Source organism: Oryzias melastigma, linkage group LG24 (assembly GCF_002922805.2).
Source record: "Oryzias melastigma strain HK-1 linkage group LG24, ASM292280v2, whole genome shotgun sequence".
NCBI classification, from domain to species: Eukaryota; Metazoa; Chordata; class Actinopteri; order Beloniformes; family Adrianichthyidae; genus Oryzias; species Oryzias melastigma.
Genome location: NC_050535.1, coordinates 2105411 through 2130640, shown reverse-complemented (window position 1 = coordinate 2130640; position 25230 = coordinate 2105411). Strand labels below are relative to the sequence as shown.

At 41.8% G+C, this 25230-nt stretch overlaps 1 protein-coding gene across 6 annotated transcripts in view; it reads right to left on the bottom strand.

Moving 5' to 3' along the window:
• Positions 1-25230, bottom strand: part of LOC112158292 (kelch-like protein 29) — a 326899-nt gene that overhangs the window by 31048 nt on the left and 270621 nt on the right. For all 6 annotated transcript variants that reach the window (XM_036210446.1, XM_024291568.2, XM_024291569.2 and 3 more), the window contains 2 exons: positions 24890-25072; positions 20024-20204 (listed from right to left, as the gene is read on the bottom strand). In XM_036210446.1, coding sequence (XP_036066339.1) covers positions 20024-20204; positions 24890-25072 — 364 coding nt within the window. The remainder of the gene's footprint in view (positions 1-20023; positions 20205-24889; positions 25073-25230) is intronic.

Here is a 25230-nt window from a genome sequence, read left to right as displayed (position 1 = left end):
ACTCAACCCCCCCAAAAAAGATGGCAGCCTGTGGTTGCAGCTCTGATCACATTTCTTTGGGGTTTTTTGTCAAAAGGCTGGAGTGTTGTGTTTTCCTCTAGTAATTGTGGCACTTTTTTGGCATTTCATGTGACGAGTAGCCATGGCAACAGGCAACTTTACATACGAAAACAGCAAACTGAGCTTTTTATCCCCCAAAATTATCAGAAAACATCAAGAGCAGAAAGAAAACAGGATTGTTTAAGCTTTAAGAATAGAACGACAGATTCTAGATTTATGGTCTGACAGCTCACCTGTGATACCTCCAACTTTCTAAATGTTTGCTCCGACTCTTTTATTTATTTCCTCCTTCAGGGATTAATAAAGTAAATGAACATGAATCATTTGGTTACACCAGGGGGTCAAACTCAATCGCACGAGGGGCCAAAATCCAAAACACACTTTAGGTCGCGGGATGAACGGGATAAACATTTATTTAACACTCTAAAACTACATTTTAAAAACTTAAAATTGTAACTTTTTAACATAATTATGAACCAGATATATATCATTACCTGTGATAATTCTAGTGTAAATGCTGTAAGCTGAATTTGGCCTCTGAAGATGCTGAAATTGATAGCCAGCAAAAATATTAGCTAAATGCTCAAATAGCCTAAAAAAATAAAAATAAAAAATATGTTAGCCAAAACAGCTAGCATGTAGCTGAAATAAAAGCTAAACTCCAAAGTAGCCCAAAAAACGTTTTAAAAATCCTGAATTGGCCAAAACACCTAGTGTGTAAATATTAGCCGAACTCTAAACTACCCTAAAAAAAGGCTAAATTAGCCAAAACAGCTAGCGTGTAAATGTTAGCCTAACTCCATAACATCTTACATAACTAAAAAAAGGCTAAATTAGCCAAAAAACCTAGCGTGAATATATTAGCCGAACTCCAAAATAGCCTAAAAAACTAAAAAGAAGGGTAAATTAGGCAAAACAGCTAGCATGTAGCTGAAATATTAGCTAAACTCCAAAATAGCCTAAAAAATCTTAGTAAATACCAAAATAGTCCAAAAAGCTGCAGAATGATAATTTTTAAAACTTTAAAACTGTAACTTTTTAACATAATTATGAATAATAAAAAGGCAGGAATATTATTCCAGAATAAATCAACTTAAACCTTAAATAACTTAATATTTTACTCTCAATAAAAATACAGTTTGTCAAAATTATACAAGTTAGAAATGAGCTCAAGATAACATCGGGTCATTAATAACAATAAAACAAAATGATCTGGAGGGCCGGATAGAATTACCCCGAGGGCCGGATCCGGCCCCCGGGCCTTGACTTTATAACATGTGTGTTATACAGATTGTTTGCATTTCCTCCATACACTACTCTGACTTCCATCGAGCTAAAGTCTTTATTTTAAAGTTAAAAATGTTCCTCTGGGTTTTAGTACATAAAATGTCCTCACGTGTGTCAACAGGAACCTTTCACAAATCCACATTTCGTCACGCTCCGTTCCACCAAAGACGGCATTGTCAGAGATGAAAACAAACCGTTGCGACACCAGATTTGAACTGGTTTGCATCGTCTCTGTGTGACAGCTGGGCGTCCCGGGCTCCCTCTCCTTGGGTGGCTAATCAACGTCTGGGGGGCGAAATCAACTCAACTTACCTCGCCCGGATGATTCAGTGATTCAGCACAGAAATGCAAATGTTTGATATGGGGAGCGTATAATTTTGGTGTCACGCCTGAAGCTTCATTAGAGGAACGGAGAAGACGACTACACTGTTGTCACTTTCAACAGATGAACTTACAACTAAAGGTAAGGACATTTGAGTTTAGTAGTTCATTTATCTGCAGTAAAATGTGATAAACGTTGGGATGTAAGTATGGGGTCAAACTAAGATTAGCTGATAGTCGACGAAAACCTATTTTAGACTCAAAAATATGGAAGTGAATTGCATTTAATAAAAGAAATATTAAAAATGGGTGATCTTTGTCCACATTTTTTTGCATTTAAAAAATATATCCAAAATTGCATCATTAGCATATTAATTTTTTCCCTGTCTGTGGACCGGTACCAAGCCACCCTCGAACCGGTCCAGGTTTGCGACCCGAGGTTGGGGACCCGTGATTTAATGGGAACATCCAGCATGTCAAAAAAAGGCGAAAAATAAATAAAGTAATTTTAAAATAAAAAAAATGTAAGTTTAAACAAACACTGAAAGCTTAAATAAAACAAAAACTGTAAACGTCAATCTATTACCAAATAAATATTTTTAACACTGCAAAGTGTGTTCTGGTTCCTGATTGGATGTAAGCCTTGTCATTCAATCTCCTCATTTTTACAGGGGGACCAATCGGATAGCCGTTACAGATTGGGTAGGTGTTTTATATCAGGTAGCTGCTAAAGATCAATTATCTGTCAAAGATTGGGTAGCCGTTATAGGTTGGGTAGTCATTACAGACTGGGTAGCTGTTTCAGATCAATTAGCTGCTAAAGATCGGTAAGCCCTCATAGATCTGTAACCATTACAGATCAGGTAGCTATCACACTTTGGGTAGCTGTTACAGATCGATTAAGTTGTCATAGATTGGATAGCCGTTATAGATTGGGTCGCGGTTACAGATCGAGTAGCTGTTATAGAACAGATAGCCGTTACAGATTGGGTAAGGTAGATACACTGATTCTCAGAAATGTATTTTGGAAATTTCCATTGAACTTCTGAATTGTAGATCCAGACATCGCGAGAAAATGTCAAACGTCCATAAAATGCACTAAGTGGTGAGTTGAGGAATTCAGAAGAGACCTTACAGTATATCAAGATATGACTTGATCAACTCAAGTAAAACACATTGAATTTGAAATGTTTAAGTCAGAGGTCACCAACCTTTAACAGAAAAAGAGCCATTTGGACTCGTTTTCTACTGATCAAAACCTAGAAGGAACCACATGGACTTATGTTAGCCTTTAAGAAATTTGGATCTGCTTGACTTTCTTTCCTTTTTTTTTTAAATAATTTTTAAAAAGCAAAAATATTTTTTAAAATTATAAAAAAAGAAACTAGCATTTATCAAAAATGGATTTTAATTAACATTTTTCCTTTTTGCCTTTAGCTAGTATAGGCCATATAGCTTTGCTTGAATACTAGCTGAACTCCAAATTAGCATAAAATTCCTCGGTAGAGTAAATCAGCCAAAATGCTAGCATGTCGCTAAAATAGAAGCTAAGCTCTAAATTAGCCGAAAACCCCCAGTAGATTATAAAAAATTTCAAAATGTTGCTAAAATATTTGCTAAACTCCAAATTAGCATAAAAAAAACTCAGAGGTCAAATTAGCCAAAAAGGCTAGCTTGTTGCTTAATTATTAGCTGAACTCCAAAATAGCATAAAATTCCCCAGTTAACTAAATTAGTCAAAAATGTTAGCATATTGCTAAAATAGAAGGTAAATTCTTAATTATCCAGAAAAACTTCAGTAGATAAAAAATTAGCTGAAAACATCAACATTTAACTAAAATATTAGCCAAATTCTAAATTCGCATTAACTTACTCCGTGAACTAAATTAGTCAAATATGTGCTGAAATAGATGCTAAACACTAATTTCGCCTAAAAACTCCAATATAGACAACAAACTAGCAATTATTTTATTATTACTCTTCTTCAGCTAGAGAGCCAACATGGAGAGAGAAAAGAGACACAGGTTGCAGACCCCTGGTTAAAGTCAATTTTAATATCAATTATTTATTATTTAAAATGAAGAAGTCTCTTTGGTAACTTTGTAAAATATCCAAGCAGTTTGCTGGTTAATCATTTTGTCATTTTTCATCATTGAGGCTAAAAGCTGTTTGGGATTATTTAAAGTTAACATGCTGAAGCACAGTAAAATAAAATAAAAAAAACTGTATTCTAGGATCATAATCTGTATTCATGACCAAACCAATAAACCTGCTGTAGTTCTTCTGCTTTTCCCTGATCACAGCATGAATATATGTTTATTGAATGAGGCAGTTTGGAAAATCTCAGATACAATGAAAAATAAAATGATTCACTTCCTGAACTGGAAAGAAGCTGAAAAGAAGCAGCTAAACACAGACATGAACCGCGGTGGTCGCGGCGGTTTTGAGGCTGATTTGATTTTCTTTTTATTTTCAGAATCTTAGCTGGATGTTACTAAACTCTGGCCTTCCTTAAAAAGTGCGAAAACGGCCGACAGTCGAGCCTGACAGCAGCTGAAAGATGATAAATATTGACGCCGGAGAGCCGATGATTTGACAGTCACCTGTCAAACAAAAGGGGCTCAGGTTTGACGTCTAGCGAATATCATAGAAATCCATCCTGGAATAGTCTTCTGTGGGTTTGCATGCAGGTTTTAGCCTCGTCGGGGTTCATTTCATCACTTCGTCTGCGACTATGAAACCTTGCCTGAACCCGATGAGTGTGAATCAGAGACGGCTCGACACACATCTGCTGGCTAAACGTGGAGGAGCGAGGAGGTGGAGGTCAGAGAACTCCAGAGAACAGACAGTCTTCTGGTTTGTGCTTATTTTTGCTCTTGTTGGAGCTCGTTTCAGGAAACAGCGCCCCCAAGTGAGCACCTGCGGAAACTGCTCAATTCTGTAGGCGATTTGGTTTTCTATGGGAAGTTCCAGGTATGAAAGCAAATCAAACCAGATTTTAAGCTAATCTGTGTTCTCTATTATTGTTTAAAGGCACAAGTGGCTGATATCTAGAAGTCCTACCAATGGCTTGAAAGGGTTGGACTACAGGGCAGCACAGGAAGACCCAAGTGTAGGATGTGCAAAGAGTTGTAGAGTGTACGATGCTGTCCAGGAGAGCAGACATGAGAACCAAGTACCTGGAATAATATACAGGAACATGAGGGCAGAATATGGACTGGAAACCCCAAAGTCCAGATCCAGACTGACGGGATGGTAACGTCGTACCAACCAGACATTGTAGTGGTGGATAAAGAACAGTTGTGGTGGATTTTGGAGTACCAAGCCATGGTAACATCAAGAAGGAACATGAGAAACTGGAGAAATACCAGGGACTTAGAGAGGAACTGGAGAGAGCTTGGAAGGTGAAAGTGACAGTGGTGACCGTGGTAATTGGAGCACTCGGGGCTGTAACCTCCAACTGGAGGAGTGGCTACAGCAGATCCTGGAATGACCTCAGACATCTCAGTCCAGAAAGGGCTCCGGTAGAGGACCCAAGCTTGGAGGAGAAACCTGAGAGGGGCGTTGGATACAAATTAAAACTGTTAGGGTGTATTCAGCCGGAAGGAGCTCCACGTCAGCTTAATTTGGTCCGGACCGAGTCCTAAATCTTGTGCCTAATCCATATACGGACTGCAGGCGACTAGACTTCTCTGTTTTGAACCAAACCCATGTGACTAAAGATCTGTTCAGCCATTGGTCAGGCAAAGCAACAAGAGAAAGAAGTCCGACGCTTTGAAATCCTTGACGGGATAGTTCACTTGTTCAAATGAAGTCAATTCAGTCGCCATTTTTTGGCGATAAGGATGCCGCCATGTTGGAGCCAGTCAACATTTGTACGGCAACCGCTCTGGCTAATGAAGTAGAGACCCACACGAAATCTGTCAAACATTTTGATTGTTGGACGATTGGAGCCAGTTTCTCCGCCTACTTTTATTGAGGCATCTGATTGGTCACTTTATAACTTGAATAATATGCACTGCAGAATACAAAAAAAGGTTATTCTGACAAATAAAGCTGTTTATTTCTCTATAGAAGTCAATGGGATTTTCCAGGTACTTCCTGTTTGGAATCCAAAGGGGGGAGGGGTCTTTTAGTTCAATTTTCATGTACAATCAATGGGTTGAATTCATTTTTTGATCCAAACAAATCCGATTATCTTCATAGGTATTTCTAGGACTGAACGGTAGCCTGATTGTAGATATATCGTTCTATTACCACAAAAAAGTCAGATTTGTTTTTTGAAGCAGAAACATTCCAGAAGTCAAAAACCCCTAAATTTGCCCAAATCCTCTCAAGGGCAGAAGTGCTCGTTACTTGCTCATGCCACACACATTTGACAGACTGCACGCCATGACATCTGGAGATCCGGCGGAGGTGAGGACGGCCCTGAAGTGCACCGATCTGACGGGCTGGAGTCAAGGTCAGTCAGAAGACACGCGCGGAACATGCTAGCCTGCCACGGATGTTGGAGAGTACCCACACAACTCATTAACTCTGATGGATCGCGGCACTTTTCAGTCCAGACACACATAAGCCGGAGTACAGAAAGGCAGGCCGGCGCAGACCTGCCACCTTCAGCATCCCCTTCACATAATCCCTGGGAGACAGAGAGCAATCCATCCAATGGCTCCACAGATCTACCCATAATCCCTGAAAATGAACTCATTCACAGCGGCGGCCTCCTCCTGTGCTTCAGTGCACAATCTCCCCATGAACACACTTTGCATGTAGTTCAATTTTAGATATGCTGTACAACACGTGTGCAAACTTGAAAGGGCACCTTGAAAGACTATCAGCGGAAGAAGTTAGGGAGCCACCATAACAGCGAGAGTGTGTGTGTGTGTGCAGACGAGAGATTTAATTGGATGGGAATGTCACGTAGGACAGGGGACATGAGTGCTGCCGGTGGTGTAGGTCGTACACCAATTACTGCTCCTTCACTCTTCAAAACTAGATGGGAGATGGAAGGCCGAGACCTCACTTCATTACCAAAGCGAGACTGTGTGTTGATAGCAGCCAAGTGGGGCATCGCTGTGTGTGTGCTGGGAGGAGGAGAAGGAAGGCGTGGGGTGTCAAGCATGATCTTCTCTCTTTATTATAGTGTCTAAAAACTGAGACACGCTGTGTCAAGATAGCCTGCTGGTGTGTGGAGTCGCACAGTCGTGTGAGTGATCATTTTTGTACCATGGAGTTTTAGGCAGGAAACGACATTTTCTAGCAGCTAATATTTGTATACACCAGGGGGGTCAAACTCAATCGGACAGGGGCCAGAATCCAAAACACACCTTAGATCGCGGGCCGAGCACGATAAACATTTATTGGACACTCTAAAACTACATTTATAAAAGCAAAACTTTTTAACATAATTATGAACTAGATATATAGCATTAGCTGCAATAATGCTAGTGTGAATGCTGTAAGCTGAATTTAGCCGCTGAAGATGCTGAAATTGATAGCTAAAAACACTGAAGCTGATAGATTAAAAAAATGTTGAAGCTGATATCCAGCTAAAATATTGGCTAAATGTCAAATAAAACTAGAAAAAACATAGGTTATCGAAAACAGCTAGCATGTAGCTGAAACAATAGTTAAACTTTAAAATAGCCTGAAAAACTAAAAAAAAGCCTAAATTAGCCAAAACAGCTAGCATGTAGCTAAAAGATTAGCAAAACTCCAAAATAGCCCAAAAAACAAACAAACAAAAAAATTAGCCAAAACAGCTAGCATGTAGCTAAAAGATTAGCTAAACTCCAAAAAGCCTAAAAAACCTAAAAAACCCTAAATTAGCCAAAACAGCTAGCATGTAGCTATAATATTAGCTAAACACAAAAATAGCCTAAAAAAATCTTAGTAAATGCCAAAATAGCAGAATGCCAGTTTTTAAAACTTTAAAAATGTAACTTTTTGATATAATTTTGAATAATAAAAAGGCAGGAATATTATTCCAGAATAAATCAACTTAAACCTTAAATAACTGTCAATATTTTTTTCTCCATAAAAATATATGTTGTCAAAATCATACAAGTTAGAAATAAGCTCAAGATAACATCGGAACATTAATAACTATAAAATAAAATGATCCGGAGGGCCGGATCCGGCCCCCGGGCCTTGACTTTGACACATATGTCATAGTGTTTTAGGGAGGAAACTACATTTTTTTAGCAGCTAATATTTGTACACAGGGTGTGTTTGCACTCATCCTTCATGGATGTGAACACCCTCACCTTGGCTTACACCCACACAGGACAAATCTATATATAACCACCATCCCTCCCATCTCCGGTGTTGATCTCTCCCTCGGTGCAGCAGAGCTGCGGTGTCTGGATAGTGCAAAGGGTTGCCAGGACGCTGTCTGCCAGCCCCGTCTGTGGCATCTGTCACATCCCGACCGCTCATAATTAGCCGGCAGGAATCGGCTGCAACCTGAGCAAGTGGACGACTGGCGGAGGAGCGAGGAGACGCTGCGAGGGGCTCGAGGGGGCTATAAGTTTACACCTGCGAGGGTGAACAATGGAAGGGAATCTGTTTGTCAACTGATTTCCTTAATACCGTCCTCCGGCACTCCGGCTAACTGCGCATATGTCACCACCGCTTTGGGCAACGGCGGCGATAAATGTCTGCCGCCAAAGAGTGGAAACAGAAGACGAAGTGGGGTAGTTGTAGTCTTTTGCCCCCTGAGCGCGTCAGACGGATGCGACGTCTCAGGCCCGGCGGGCCCCGTGTTCACCCATCATTTTCCTGCCCTTCGTATCAGCTCCGTGCAGAGGCAGTGGTGCAGACTGAAAAAAACAAACCAAACCAGAGGAATCTATAGGTGGAGATGGCTTAGTCACAACTACCCTTACAGGTGGAAACGGGCGCAAATCTGCAAGATCGTAGACCGCAAGTAGAACTAAAGTAGTCATGGTCATGGTGAACACTTAAAGACCCATTCCAATAAAAAAGTGTCTTTTGAACACGTTCTTGTGGCAGTTTATGTATAAAACCAAGAAATTCCAAAGGGTTCACATATTTTCTCCTCCAACTGTATGTAAGGAAAAAGGGGATTAAAATAGCCGTTCTAAGTATTTATTTATTCAAATGAATCAGGAAGAAATGGGAAAGAAACGTCAGTCCTCGAGGGCTGGTGTCCTACATGCTTTCAATCAACCTGCCATTGAAACTTCTTATTGGCCAAACACACCTGATCCAGGTAATCAGCAGCAGATAAGGCAGGATTTCTGGAGAACCAGCAGGAGGCCGGCCCTCAAGGCCTGCCTTAAGATGACCCTCTCTAAGACCCTCCACAGACCCGGATTATCCAAAAAGCCTTTAATTTGGGTTTGCTTGGGTTACCTTCGAGTCTCACAATCACTAAAACAGGTGTAAGCTTCGATATGTTTCGACAGTTATTTGTAGAAGCTGAATCTAAAGATGTTTCAGTCTCCGAACTGAAGTCCTTTAAATTCTACAGTCAGGAGTGGAGGCGCGGGGGGGCGGGGTGGGGAGGGCTTGGAGCGGTGCAGCGATGCACTGACAGCGCAGCAGGGGTTAGCGCTATGAAGTTGGTTAATCCTGGGGAGCAAGGATTAGCTTCGCAGGGGGGGTTGGTGGGGGGTGGCGCCTCAGCGAGGGGGTTGTGGGGGCGCCGGTCCCACCCCAGTCCATTCTTCCATGAAAAAAAAACACTAAAAAGTTGCGATCAGCAGCTTGTAATTGCAGTGGAGGGGACGGGAGAGGAACACGGGGGCGTCTTTTACACCATCGGTTGCAGCTGTGAGTCACGGCGCTCCTCGGCCGGCGCGGCGCAACGCTCCCCGCCTTTCATCTCTCTGAGCCGGCCGTCCATTGCAGAATTCTCCATGGCCTCCCGCTGTGCTCTCTCTTTCTGCTCCGTCTTTGCCGCTCGGCTCTGGACTCCAGGGACCGGAATACTACCACAGCCCTGTCGGCCGTTTCCCCAGCATCTCCAAGAGAGAGTGCTGTTGGGCCGAGAGCCGGGCCAGACAAAAGAGAGGCTCCTGGATGAAATTAAAACCATTTTAGGGGAAAAGTCGTCTCAATCTGCTGTTCTTCATTTTCATGACAAACCTTCCCCGACTACGACTTCAAACCAGCTCCAGCCTGTAACCTCCAGCATGATCCGACGCTCTGCGGTTCTGCTCTGTGGGTGTTTCTGTACCACCTGCTGACATCAAGTGCTTAATGCCTCGGAGGTTTGAAAGGGAGCAGCTCGCAGAAGACTTCAGCTGATGTTCCGAGCCGGAATTTCCCCAGAAGCCATTCGGGGGTTCCTGTTCGAGGTCGCCCCGCTGCTGATCAAAGGCGCAGCCGGACTTGTGAAGCAGACGGACGATGTTTCAAGAACATGAAAGAAGTGGGGCGAACCCAACCAGGGATGGAGAAGACGAGGATGGAAGTCCAAACTCCTGGTTCTGGAATAATTATCCTCACTGGTGAAGTGCAGACGGAAACTTGACCAGAAAGTTTTTGTTTTTGGACAAAACCTTCTCACTCCCAACCCGTCACTTAGTGATGTTCGGTTAATGAGCCCTCTGCGTCACTTTTTGATATATTGGGTGTCCTCAACTCATCGTTTTTGACATGCTGGCTGTTCCTGTTAAGTCACGGGTCCCCAACCTCTGGGTCCGGTCCAGTACTGCGATGCAGACTGCACTGTTACCCAACCCAGCACTGGAAGTAATACTGGACCCAGATGTAGTATCGGGTGCGAACCAACTGTGTACTGGGTTAGGGTATCGATACTGGCACCGGATGCAGTACAAGATGCTGTACTGGACCCAAACTAGTACCAGATGCAGTACCAGGCGCAAACCAGATGCTGTACTGGATGCAAACCTGCTACTGGGTTAAGGGTACCAGTACCCAAACCCGGTACTGGTACCCTAAACTGTCACCGGACGCTGTACTGAACCCAAACCAATCCCAGATGCAGTACTGGACCCAAACCTGCTACAAGGTTAGAATACCGGGTTAGGGTACTGGTACCCAAACCCGGCACCAGATGCGATACCCAGCCCAAACCAGTACCAGATACAGTACTGGGCACGAAGCGGCTGAGTACCAGGTTAGGGTACCAGTAGTGGCACCAGATGCAGTACCGGGCGCAATCTTTACTGGGTTAGGGTACCGGTACCCTCGATGCAGTACTGGGCGTGAACCGCAGGCGGTACTGAATGCTAACCGGTACTGGGTTAGGGTACTGGTACTGGACGCAGTACCGAATGTTGTACCGGACCTGAACCAGTACTAGATGCAGTACCGGTCGCAAACCTAACGTGGTACTGGACACAAACCACTACTGGGTTAGGGAACCAGTACTGGATTAGGGTTTGGTACCGGTACCCTAACCTGACACCGGACCTGGTACTGGATGCTAACTGGTACTGGGTTAGGGTACCGGTGGGGACACCTGGGTCTTTAACCAAACGTCGGTGTGTGACGACGTCAGGATGAGAATGATGTTTTGGAATATTGGAAAAGGTCATTTTGGCTTAAGAAGCAGCAAAAACAAATTCTTGCCTTTCTCCTGCGGCCTTGTTAGCCAAAGCAGCACGACATCCCTGATGAGCCGCGGCTAGCAGCTCCATCCAGTGTCATGTTGCTAACAGACTTCATGTATTATTAACTGGCAATAGAGCTCGGAGTATGCATGGATGGCAATAAATAAAACAAAACTGTTGTGATTGACATATCATTAGACAGCCATGAATTATTCAGCATCTGCTATCATACTGGTTTGCCAGAGGATCAACATGCTGAAGAGCTTCAGGCTCGGGGCACCTGATTGCAAGTTAAAAGCTTCCCCAACTCCTTCCTCCCTGAAAAAGTGTCAGTCATCAGAGCAGTGATGGGAACAACCCCTCCGTCCCCCGAGTGTTGATTTGGACCCCCGCTGTTCCCAAATAAAAGCCCCCCCATCCTACAAGCCGCAGCGATGGCTCTGATTGAAGACATAATTGTAATTGTGTGTGAATTTCATGGTCAGAAGCATGAAACCCTCAGTGAGATGGATGGACAGACAGGAAGCTGGAGGACTGCAAATGAGGTGTCAAGGTGCCGGATCTCGGAGGTGAGAGACCTTGGCCGCTGTCAAAGCCGAGTGTGTTTACGGAGACGAAACGGCAGAGAAAGAAGCGATGAAGGTTCAGAGAGATAAAAAAGTTCAGTTCCGCTTAGCAGCCCTTCAAAAGACCATGGAGGAATGTTTTCGGAAAACTCTTGGAACGACAGAGTCAGAAGGAAAAAAAACAGACTTTCTAGTCGCCCGTCTTTGTTTTTAATCAAACGTTTGATTCTGTTCTTCACTTTTGTGTGTCTGTCTTTCTTCTATCCTTTTAATCTGGTTATAGAACCATTCCTTTAAGTGGACTTTTCTCCCAGTTCATCCATTTATTGGGAGCTCTTTTTCTCCACAGTTGCAGCGCCAAGAACAGAAAACTCCTAAAGGAACCTGTTGGTCACTTAAAACCTTAAATGAAAATCTTTTTATTTGGTTTGATGATTTTTTTTTGCATTTTTATTGAGACGAGTTCATTGGTACTTTATAAAGACGGAGGAATGCTTCGGAAAAACTCTTGGAATGACAGGTCGCGGTGAGTCCAGGTGAAAAAAACAAACATTCATGTTTCATGTTTCCATCCATACCATGCAAAATCCACTTTTTGAGCTTTTAAGTGTATTTTAATGTTAATTTCTTACAAAAAAACAACCTCAAAGCGGCATTGTGCTCCATTCTCTGAGCATTCCTCAAGTCTTTGTTGTGTCAAAATTGGTTATGACTGTTAACTTTAAACTTTTATAACAAATATGTCCCGTAGACATCGACAATCGATGTATATTTGTTTCTGGTAGGTTTGTGTAGCACATTGAGATGAGCTCAGTGGTCGTTACAAAACCATAGAAGTGTGTATTGATCAGTCTGGCTGTACGATACATATCATGATACATGTCTCACGATACATATCACGATACGTATCACGATACGTATCATGATACATGTCTCACGATACATGTCTCTATGCGCATCAGGATATATCACACTATTTATTTAGAATTTATTAGTATAACTGAAAAAAAGCTCTTTTATCTCACGATACGATATGTATCGAGATATATAACAAGAACAATTTTCTTTAGAATGTTTCTCTACCTGAATATTAACGCGTCTCTCATTGTAATAGAATGGTCAAATGTGTTTTGTTCATTGTTAATCAACACAGCTGTATCTCATATTGGCTACAAGTTGCTTTTATATCCACTAATTTATGGTGCTTTCTTTTTGGTAAATTAAGAAATGTTTGTTCTTAAAAGGAACCGTCAATATTGTCCGATTTCCACAACAAAATATTTTTCAGATTCAAAAGCCTGAGCGCTGCTTTAGCTGGTGCTTCAAAATTCAATTCAATTCTTTACAGAAACATTTCAATGTGGTGAAGCAGTATGACAGGATGGAATATGAAATATCGTGATATATTGCAGAATCGATTTTTCCCTGCACCCCTACACCCCTACTTAAAATCTTGACTTTATATATGAGACAGCTTATCGGACCTTCTCAAGACTGGGAATTCAATCCCAATAAAAACAAAAATTCAACAAAGCCATTCATCTAATGCTACACACACATTGGGTATTTGACACATGCCACGATTAGTCGACTAATTGACGACTAACCAATTAATAAAAAAATTGACGACTAATTTATTAGTTGATCAGTCATTACTTTATATTATATGGAGTTAGAGTGTTGTAAAGATGAAAGTTACAATGGCATTCTGCTAGCTTTTTGGAGTAGTTTAGCATTTATTAAAGCTTTTTAGGCTAATTTGGAGATTAGCTAATATTTCAGCTGCATGCTAACTATTTTAGCTAATTTATGATTTTTTAAGTTTTTTAAGGCTAATTTTTAGGTTTAGCTAATATTTCAGTTGTATGCTAGCTATTTTGGGTAATTTAGATTTTTTTGCTTTTTTGGCTAATTTTGAGTTTAGCTAATATTTCAGCTACATGCTAGCTTTGGCTAATTTAGGATTTTTCTGTTTGTGAGGCTAATTTTGAGTTTAGCTAATCTTTTAGAAACGTTCTGTTTTGACTAATTTAGGCTTCTTTTAGTTTTTTATGCTGTTTGTAATTTAGCAAATATTTATGCTACATGCTAGATTTTTTGGCTAATTTAGGATTTTTTTTTAAGGCTGTTTTAGCTAATTTCTTAGCATCATGCTAGCTGTTTTGGGCACCTTAGGCTTTTTTCAGTTTTTTAGGCTAAGTTGGCGTTTAACTAGCTGGCTATCAGCTTCAGCATTTTCAGCTATCCAATTCAGCGTCCTCAGCTATCAGCACTAACATCTTCAGCAGCTAAATTCAGCCTACAGCATTCACACTAACATTATCGCAGGCTATCAAATACATCTAGTTTGTATTTAGTTTAAAGCTAATGATGGTTAAGATTTGTGCTTTACATCCACTTTATGCATGACCCGATTAGTCGACTAATCGGAAAAAATGATCTCTGATTAGTCGACTTTTAAAATAATCATTTGTTGCAGAACTAGTGTTCAGTACTCTTGCGTATGATGTGAAATATCAAGTTTTTCATATATCGGAATAGAGCTGTCAAAGAAAAAGTTTGACAATCTAGTGTGAACACGTATGCTAAGAATGTGCTAAACGAGCCTCTTCCAATGAAAAGCCATGAGGTTTTACATTCTAAATGGCCGCTTGAACATCCGTTGTTGAGGACGGCGTGAATGTAGCTTAAAACTGGCAGGAGGCTAATGACAGAAAAGTGTGCAGTAAAAAGCTATTTTATCCCATTTCAAGAGGAGCTGTAAACAGGAATGTGGAAGGCTAACAGAAGGCCAGCAGCTTTAATGTGAGCTGAATGTACATTATACTCTGCAAACAATGAGAACACACAAGTGTGGACAGAAATGCAAACACACGCAGAATGAAAATCAATCAATGCATAAATGGAACAAATCAACTCCTGCTGTCGCATCATTTCATGCCGTTCAGATACAATCCCCAGCAGCCTTCAGCTTATCAAACAAGGCAGCCATTGGCACGCGCTGATTAATGATTTGTGAATGTTATTAATTCTCCATATTACAACTGCTCTTCAGACGGGCTGCTGCCTCCGTGTATGCCAAAGACAGGATTCCTTCAGTCTCCAGGCCGGGATTGAACCCGACTTCACAACATTTGTTACTTTTAAACCAATAGAATTAGATTTTTATTCAGTTATTGAAGTGATCCAAACCTTTTAGCAATGTTTAAAATGAATATTTATGTTTTTAGTTTTTTAGGATAAAAATTCTTAGGAATTTCTTTCGGCAATCCGTCCTAAAATGCTACAGAGAGACGACCTAAATGTAAGTTGTTTATCAAATTTAGCATGCAGGTTTTAAGGAAAAATGAAAAATTTTACTTTGACCTGGACGATTTTTTTGATTGGAAGCATTTGGAGGCTGCACGGTGGCAGGAAGGCAGCAGTGCGATCATTGACCAATAGGAGGGTCTCCAAGGTCCCTATAATCATCTGATGATCAACCTATTTCTGACAACCACCTGCCTGCCGTCCCACTGCCACCGTCGATTGACTGGACGTCCCGGCCACCTTGGGTTCAAATGGGGAGACGGCATTGATGCTGCTCAAAACTCATCATCTCATTTCTACACGTTGGTCGTGGAGGTTTGAAGAAAATGATTACGACGATTTTTCTTTGAATGTTGACATTAGTCGGTAGCTCCCCAGGGACATTTCGAGGTCACTCGGTGGCAGTCCAGTGAAGCGCTGGACAGTGATATTGGTCGACAATAGCAACAGGATGGATTGCCGGCCCGGCTGCAGGTCCGATTGGATGATATGTAAATTTCTCTGGACGGCGGCTGTCCAGATCAAGTGCTATCCGCCGCTCGGTAGCCTTGAAGTACATAGAAAGGTCTGTTCTGCCTGCCTGACCCCAGGGTCAGACCAGTCCAGCTCCAGTAAAGTATCGGAAGGGCCGGTCTAGTTACAGTAAACGTCTCACTCCAGTCTCTGCTGCCGGAACATTCTCATTCCTAAAGTCGTCACATATTGATGTTTGGTTAAGGACCCCTCTGTGTGTCTTGGTTCAACCTGCTACTTCCCTCTCCAACCACCAGAGGGAGCACTCACCTGAGTTTTAACCACACCGTCTGCCTTCACCTGGACTCTGATCATCATCAGCTGTTTCCCATCTGCTCATCAGTGCCTCAGTATTTAGTCTGGCTTCTCACCTTGGCTCACTGCGAAGTCTTGTATTGACCTGCATACGTTCTGAGCGTTATTCCTGTGCCTGTCTCTCTGTGTCCTGACTCGTGCCCGCCTCCTGCCAGATTCCTGCCAGACTCCTGCCAGACTCCTGCCTAACTCTTGCCCGACTTCTGCCCGACTCCTGCCAGACTCCTGCCTAACTCCTGCCTAACTCCTGCTGCCTCCTGCCCGACTCCTGCCCGACTCCTGCTGCCTCCTGCCCAACTCCTGCCCGACTCCTGCCCGCCTCCTGCCCAACTCCTGCCCGCCTCCTGCCCGACTCCTGCCCGACTCCTGCCCGACTCCTGCCCGACTCCTGCCCGACTCCTGCCTGCCTCCTGCCTGACTCCTGCCAGACTCCTGCCCGACTCCTGCCTGCCTCCTCAACTCTCCATATCGTCTCTGTGTCCTGACCTTTGCCTGTTTATTGACTACACCATGTCTCAACCTGTTCCTCCATTAAATCCTTGTTTGCACATGGATCCACATGCCTCTGCCTCTTCGTCACACTGCGTCACTTTTTGACCTTTCGGGTGTCCCCGACTCATTGTTTTTTGACATGCTGGCTGTTTTTATTAAATCAAAGCTCTCCAACCTCCGTATTGGTCTGGTACCAGGTTATGGACCTCACCGGTACACTAAACCTAACCTTAACCTGGGACCGAACGTAGACCAGTGCTAGGCACGTATTAGTACCGGTACTGGACAGGAACTTGGCAAGCGTTAGGGTACTGGTACTGTCTGCGTCCCGGGGTCCAGTCGGTGTCCAGTACCGCATCCAACAAAAACATCTGGACCCCCGATTCAACGGGAACTGTCAGCATATCAAAAATTGAAGAGGTGGGACTGACATGGAGGGATAATTAACCAAACATGTGCCGACTTGGGAATGAGAATGTGTTGGCCGCCGACTTCATCCAAACTCACGTGAGTTGACGCGTTTACCCGCCATTTCTATAGGAAGTATTAGAAAACAAATCCTGATTCTGGATCAAATGACTGATATGACACTCTACCAAACACAGAATAGGTTTTATTTTGAAAAATCCAGTGGAGGTACTTTACACTCACTCGCAGAACTTCAGGTGTCGGTCTCTCTGTTTGTCCCAAATTCACAAAAAGTTCTTTAAGTTTGTAAAAGGTTGTAAAAATAAAGTCTCTCTCAGAACTGAATAGTCTCTTATTATCATGTCAAGAGTGTCAGATTTGACAGAAGTTGCAACCGATTTGCTAAAAAAAAAACTGAATATTTAGGGAATAATCTGATTAAAGAGTCTTAGTGAATTAGGAGAGCTCCTCACCAGGATGCCGGCGATATTGTGTATAATTTATAGCACCTGTCTTTCAGGCAGACTTGACCGACCGGCTGCCTGTTGTTCACAAATCCTCCTTAATCTTCAGAACCGCCTCATTGTTCTCAGCAAAAACAAACCTGCATAATGCATGGCGCCGCCGCTGATTAGAGCATATTTCTTATGCGTTTTACTTTTGGAAGGATGGGTGACGGGAACGCGCACTTGTTGGGGACGTGAGATGAAGGCTGTAATATTGGAAAAAATGGTCAGCCAGAAAACTGAAGTGGATAAAGATGTATTTAACCTTTTTAGTCCAAACAGCAGAACATTTTTAAAGTCTTGCAAAGTTTAGACGTCTGTTTTACGGGAAAGATTCCAAATTAGATGGAGGAACACATTGTAGCATTGTCAACCCAAAATATCAGCTGATATCTATGCTAGCTACAGGCACAAATGCAAAAACGCAGCATTACAAATTCCAGGGGATTCAGAGTCTTCGGGACATGAACGGGTTTTTATCTGCAAACTATTTACAGCCTTTGTGACACTCGCTTAAAATGCACCAAATATTCCTGATCTCCATGAACGCTCCTCGCGGCTCGTGTCAGCCACACGCTTAATCAATATTTCATCAGCGGGGGAGGGGGAACGTTAAAGGCATTTACAGCAGGTCAACACATCCAGTCGGTTAAAAAACAAAAACCAAATGGCACTAACGACACTTTCTAAATGGAAATGCGCAGCATGAATAATACATCTGTGATCGTTATCATAGGAAAACCTGAAAGAAACTCATGTTTCACTTCCGTAGAGTTCACATGGACACAGAATTCTGGATTCAAAATATGCTCTGACTCAGGTTTCTGTAGAAACATGGGGAGTTTTCTCCATCACGCCAGGGGCGGACGCACCATTAGGCAAAGGTAGGCGACTGCCTGGGGCACCCCCAACACCTTAGGGACCCCAAGCTGAATACTTAAGTCTAAAATAAAAGCAAGAAATTTCTTGCCGAACTTTCTAAGGTCCAGGAAGAAGAAAAATGACACTGGTCAAGAATCTTTTGTAAATATAAAAAAATTTTCAAATAGAACTTTTGAGTTTTGAAACCTAAAAAGCAGAACATTTGAAGCAGAAAATAATTAAATTAATTTTAGAATATCAAAAAGTTTGGACATTTTACATTTTTTTGTCCAAACACCAATATTTTTTTTAATTTGCTTTCTTTGGGTTTCAAATAATATTGGCCCCAATTTAGCTCCATACCTTTACACCAACATAGTCTTGTTCATATCTGTGGTTTTCAAATAACACCACAGTAGCTCGATCAATTTTCAATACGAATCTAATATCTTTTAGATCCCTATTTTTGACATCATATCCTGAGCTTCCTCATGTGTCTTTTCTGGGCGATTAGCGCCGCCTGATCTGAGCGGGCGACTTGTCTTTGTTTGTGTTGCTCTACAAGTTTCCCTCGGGATCAATAAAGTTTATTGTCTCGTCAACTGATGCTATCATTTAAGCATTTTTGTTTTTTTAGTAAAACCTGACTAGAATTATTAATACAGCCTTGGTATGGCTCGCCAGGGGTCCCCCACAGTACTGCTCGCCAGGGGCTCCCATTGTAGGGCTCGCCAGGGTCCCCCATGATACAGCTTGCTAGGGGCCCCCCACAGTACGGCTCACCAGGGGCCCCCAAGGTACGGCTCACCAGGGGCCCAAACAGTACGATTCACCAGGGGCCCCCACGGTACGGCTCGCCAGGGGCCCCCACGGTACGGCTCGCCAGGGGCCCCCAAGGTACGGCTCACCAGGGGTCCCCACGGTACGGCTCACCAGGGGTCCCCACGGTACGGCTCACCAGGGGCCCAAACAGTACGATTCACCAGGGGCCCCCACGGTACGGCTCGCCAGGAGCCCCCACAGTACGGCTCGCCAGGGCCCCCAAACACCTAAGTCCGCCCCTGCCCGGCGCTTGTGATTGAGTCCAGTAACCAGGGGGGCCTCAGAGGTTACACCTATAAACAGCCTGATGTCCCAGACGCACATGCAAGCCTCAGAGACGGATGAATCAAGTACGTTTCCATCCAGGGGCGAATATTCGGTCGACTTGCAGACATAATGACGGCGTATAGGCGCATTATAGGAAAATATCAAATTAGGCGGTTTCATTTGGAGGACTGTTGTGCATTGTGAACAGCTTTGGAGATCAATTGAGCTGCTCGGTAATGAGCGGCAGCGGCCTGCTCTAATATACTCCGTAATGTTCTTTTGATTGCTTTGGTTAATCTTGCTCCGCCATGCAAGCGGAGGTAGACCCCTCCCCCTCTGCAGAAACACACTCATCAACCCAGGTTACAGACGGGGGGAGCAACATGAACCAAAATATTAAATCTGGATAATCCTTCTTCACTTTTTACGCAACGAGGAATTCATTAGCTCCAGAGAACGCCGCCTGTGCGGAGCTTCCAGCTGAAGGACTTTTAATCATTTGACAGAAAGTGAATCGGCTGCTGCGTTCAGCCTTTAGGTGAATTGTTTCTGTTGAAACACAGAATCCGTCTCTGATCTGTGAGACAAAATCCATCTAATATATTCCTGAAAATGGTAGCAAACCTGTCCGACCATTTTTACAATATGCTGCACGGCGCTGCAGCCCGCCACGCCATCTGCTGACTTTTATTTTCTGCAGCGTGGTGGAGTGAATATTTATTTATTCCTAACAAAACAAACCAGCGCTCACCTCTCCACGTGGTCCAGGTTCCCCGACACGCCCAGTCCTCCGATGGTGTACAGTTTGCCGTCATAAACCAAGCTGTTGTGTCGGCAGCGAGCCACGGTCATCCGGGACACCAGATTCCAGTTGTCCAGCAGCGACATGTAGCACCAAACATCCGCCACCATCACGCCCGACTCTGTTCCACCTGCAGAAAGACGACAGCGGGTTGATGGGATTGATTCATATAAAGCAGAGCCGGGAATCGATTAAAAAAAATTAACTAATTAATCGCGAACTGGAGGGAAATTAATCGCGATCAATTGCGATATGTTTTTGCAGAGCACTTATTATCTGCAAATAATCACAAATTAAATTTACACGACATGATAACGCACCGGACTGTAGATCAAATAGTTCTCTATTCGTATAAAATGCGATTAGTTTGCATTAAAAATTAATGCGTTAATCATAATTAGTTAATCGCGTGCGTTAATGTGTCAACATGCACGGCCCTAATATAACGTGTTATTTAAAGAAATACCATCTGAGATGGAAACATTTCAAAACCTTTTGATTATTTGATAAAACTCACAAGGTTCAAGTCTTTATATTGCAACAAAGTTTTGAAAATAAAATAAAAATAGAAACTTTTGATAGAATTTACTTACAGAAAAAAGTGAAACTCAGGCACTGAGATCTCTTAATTGTCGGCTTCATTTGTTCCCCCAAATTAATCATTTGTGGCCACAAGTTAGTATTTTGTGCAGAAAAATCAGCCTTTTGTGAACACAGTTTAGTATTTTGGGGTCACAATAAGTATTTTGTTTGCACAAATAAGTGTTTGTGTGCACAAATATGTATTTTATTTGCAAAAATAAGTATTTGTGTGCATAAATTAGCATTTTGTTTTTCACAACTAAGCACTTTGTATGCAAAAACTAGGATTTTGTGCACACAAACGAGTATTTGTGTGCACAAACATAGACTTTTGTGTGCACAAATAAGTATTTTTTAGCACAAATAAGTATTTTGTAAGCAAAACTAAGTTTTTCTGTCCACAAATAAGTATTTGTGTAAAAAAAAACAAATATCTGTGTGCACAAACACAAATTTTGTTTGCACAAATAAGAATTTCGTGTGCACAAATATGTATTGTGTGCACAAAAATATATTTTGCGTGCACAAATTAGTAGTGGGAATTGAAGATCCTAAAATTCTTATTTATATAAAAACACCATTAAGGATCCACATTTTTGTGCACAGACTAGTATGCTGCATGCACAAATGAGCATTTTATGGCCACAAATTAGTATTTTGTGTGCACAAATTAACATTTAGTGTGCAAAAAATGAGCATTTTGTTTAAAAACTTTGTGTGCGAAAAATATGTATTTTGAGATTAAAAAATCGTTTTTGTGCAAAAAAATTAGAAATACTTATTTGTACCAACAAAGTACTAAAAAAAGTAAAGTTTTGGCCACAAAGGATTAATTTTCAGAACCTCCTGATATTTTCTGGTTTTATTTCCCACATGGAGCCCACAGTCCTGCCTCGGTTTCCTCTTATACAGCGGTCAGTTTTTTCCAATCACGTTGTTAATTTGTCTGCTAGATGTTGAGATTTTTCCGTGTTTGTAAAACAATATTTTTGTTGCAAAAGTTAAAGGATGTAAAAACTAATTACTGGAAGTGTGGAACTTAGAGAAGGAATAAAAACACGACACAAAGACTTTCAAATTTAAATACATCACATCATAGACTTTTGCACAAAAATCTCTTCCAGGAGAGGTGAATAGAACCTGAGAGGAGTTTACTGCTGACCCTCAAACATCGTCCAGCACACCTCCACCTGCTCCTGCGCTCTTCAAACCGTTAGCTCTGCAGTTGACATCTAACACCGGCCGCGGCTCAGTGACCCGAGCGGCTTGTAAGGAAGCTTTCAGACCGCCGCCTGTTGATTGGCTGGCTTGTACGCCCCTGATTTCCCCACCGGCGCCGTGTCTCCCCGGACTCACGCGGACCCGTTCCGACGGCCGAACACAAATTTACATTTATATGAAAGAGGCAGGAAAGCAAAAGGTACAAATCCTGCTGCATTTCCGCGGCGCGGCGTGAACGTCCGGCGGTGGGAGGAATTGGGTTTGAGTCTGAACCAAATTATGATCCAGAAAGAAGACGACATTAAAGGTAATGGTGGAGCTCCGTTGAAGATGAATTTAGAGTTTTAAAACACTCTAAATGTTTCATAAAGGTCAGGGAAGAAAGCAGCAGCCGGGAAAGGTTTATTTTGTTGAATCGATGCGGCAACAAAGGAAAAGCTTCTCTACAGTAATACTTCAGAAATGTCAGACATCAAAGCCGACAAAGGAAACAAGCTAATCAATTTTTACCTTGATGAGTAGAAAACCGGGACACCTTCTGATCAATTAAATCATTGATTACGGCGGTAAAATAGAAGAAATCCGAAACAAAAGCTACAAAGGAAGAAATAAATGTTCGACTGTGAAAGTGATGATTCTTAATTCAAGATTTTGATGAGTGAATAAAAGTTCAGATACAGAACAGTTATTTTTAAATGCAATATCACATATTAGTCTGAAATTCTGAGAGGACATAAAGTTCTTTTCCAACCAAAGAATCCATCATTCAGAACATTTTGTAACGAGAACGATGAGACGTTTTATCGATCCTCTTTTCTTATCCAACAAACACTTTTGATGTTAAAGTCTTGCAAAAACAAGCAGAGAAACTCAGACGAAATAAAAGAAGAGACTCCAGAGCAGAAACTTCAGAAAATACACGTTAAATCTACTCTGTGTACGATAAATGGATTCCCTTCACTATTCAGAGAACGTCATGGGCTGGTTTTCTTTGGGACGTTCGAATCTATGATTCCAAAAAACAAGTGTGCATCAATTAGCGCATATAGACCATGATGCATTGCATTTGAACGATCTACATATATTTATATATATTATATATATATTTTTACTTCCTTTGGATTTATGGAAGGTTAGCTTTAGATACAGCGGAACTATTGTCCATCAATCCGATTTTTTTACAGTTAAACTAATGCTCAGGTATAAAGTAGGGCTGGAAGAAAGTATCGATTCAGTGAAATATCGCGATACTACGTTTAGCGATAATTGTATTGCTATAAAATTCTGCCAAGACGATATTTAATTAATTATTTGTGACTAAACATGTAATTTAGCGTCTTATTTTCGTTTTCCACTTGAATCCCCGACTGCTAGTTAGCTCCACACTGAGTCTCTTTGAGCGGCTCGACATCACTTCAACGAAGGATGAGTATTCAACCGAAAATCTATAATACTGTCTTGTGATATACTGTGATATGTATCATGACATGTATATCGCAATACACGCAATACGATACATCCTATCACCAAACTGTAGCCAAAACACTGGTATTAAGTACATAAAAAGAGCTTTAATGGATGTAAGTTATAAACGTTTATTCATCAAAGGGATCAGAAATGGACAAATACATGTGTCAACTTTACTGTTAGAATCAAATCATTTATCAGGAGAATCCTCCTAAAAATAACTGATTTACTTCAAATTCTTTGTCCACATTAGTAAACTAAGCAATTTGTAAAAATAAATTCTGCTTTTGTTGTAAACATTAACAGTAAATGAGAACTGGAAAATGTTTTCTTCTGGTTCCAACCAAATGAAGTCAATGCAGTCACCATTTTTTTATAATACGGACGCCGCCATGTTGGAGCCGGACATCTTCAGTAAGCTGTGATTGGACCGAGTCCATCTGACCCAGGATTTACCCTGGTCCTTTGAGCTGGGTTTGGAGTCTGTTAAATGTTTCATTTTTGTGTGTCAACGGAACAGAGACGCAGATGGATCAGAGTAAATCCGCCTTGAGTCGGCGTTTCTGTGGCACTCTCACCAATCAGGAGTTAACTTTTTAGAAGCCACGCCCCCTACCCTTTGAAAGTGGGAAAAAACTAAATCTGTCGAACATTCTGAACATGGGAGTCAACAGGCTCCACCCACTTTTTGGCAAGTGGCATCTAAATGGCCAGTTTGTAACTTAATCTGTTTCCTGTTTGGAACACCAGTGGGGGAGGGGTCACTCTGTCCAGTTCTCATATACAGTCAATCAATTAGATTCCAGACAAATGACCAAAAATCTTGAAGTTTTTAAATGTTGACTTAAAATTGGAGCTGGATTTTTAAACAGTGGATCAAATTGGCGTTCATTTACTAAAAAACTATTTTGATTAAACAAATCTAATCAAAACAAGAATATTAACAATTTAGCCAAAAACAAGTTTTCAATAAGTTTACTATGCAGTAATTGAGAGTTTTCTAAATAAAATCCTCCTTTGTTTACTAAATTCAACTAAATTCATGAAAAGTGTTTCTTCCTTAACAAAGAAAATGGTTTAAATGTTATTTTTAAATTAGATTTTGGATTAAACATATTTAAAAGTGACACTTAACCCAAACTTTAATAAAAATAACTAATAAATTGTATTTTTTATGGAAAAAAATAATCATTACTTAAACACCAACTCCAATGAAAATTGTTTTATTTTTCTTAATTTTTGAGGAAAATTTTGTATTTTTTAATGCAAGTTGTTGTAAATAAACAGAAAAATGTCATCTTAAAAAGATTGTAATCGTGATGTAGAAAATACGCTGGGTGGGCCACAAGCTAAAGGATAGGGGGCGGGGTCAATATCCACGAATAGCCCCGCCCACAACTCAGAAGCTAATTTCTAATGAACTCCTAGAAGACGACAGATTTCTGGATTTTACCACTTTCAAAACAGATCAGAAGATGATGGGAGAGGGACTCTAACACCAAATCAAAGGTTTTGGGCACATTTCAAACAGACGCCTCGGCTCACCTGACAGGTAGATGTTGTCTCCCGCCGAGATGACGCTGAAGAACTCGCGGTCGTAGAAGGGCAGGCTGGCCAGCGGGTACCACTTACTGTTCTGGGGGTTGAAACAGGTGACTGCTGTCAAAGAGCGCTGGTTCATGCCGATGGTCTGACGCCCCCCCACCAGAACTATCACCTCTGCAACACCTGGAGGACAAACGAGATGAAAGAAAGAAACAGTTTTCTGAGAGACGCTCCACAAAATCCAAAACTTTGGAGAAAACAACAACATTAAATGAGAAAGAATAACTCAATTAGCAAGACTAATGAGGCTGCCATATGTGCAGCTGCACCCCCCCCCCCCC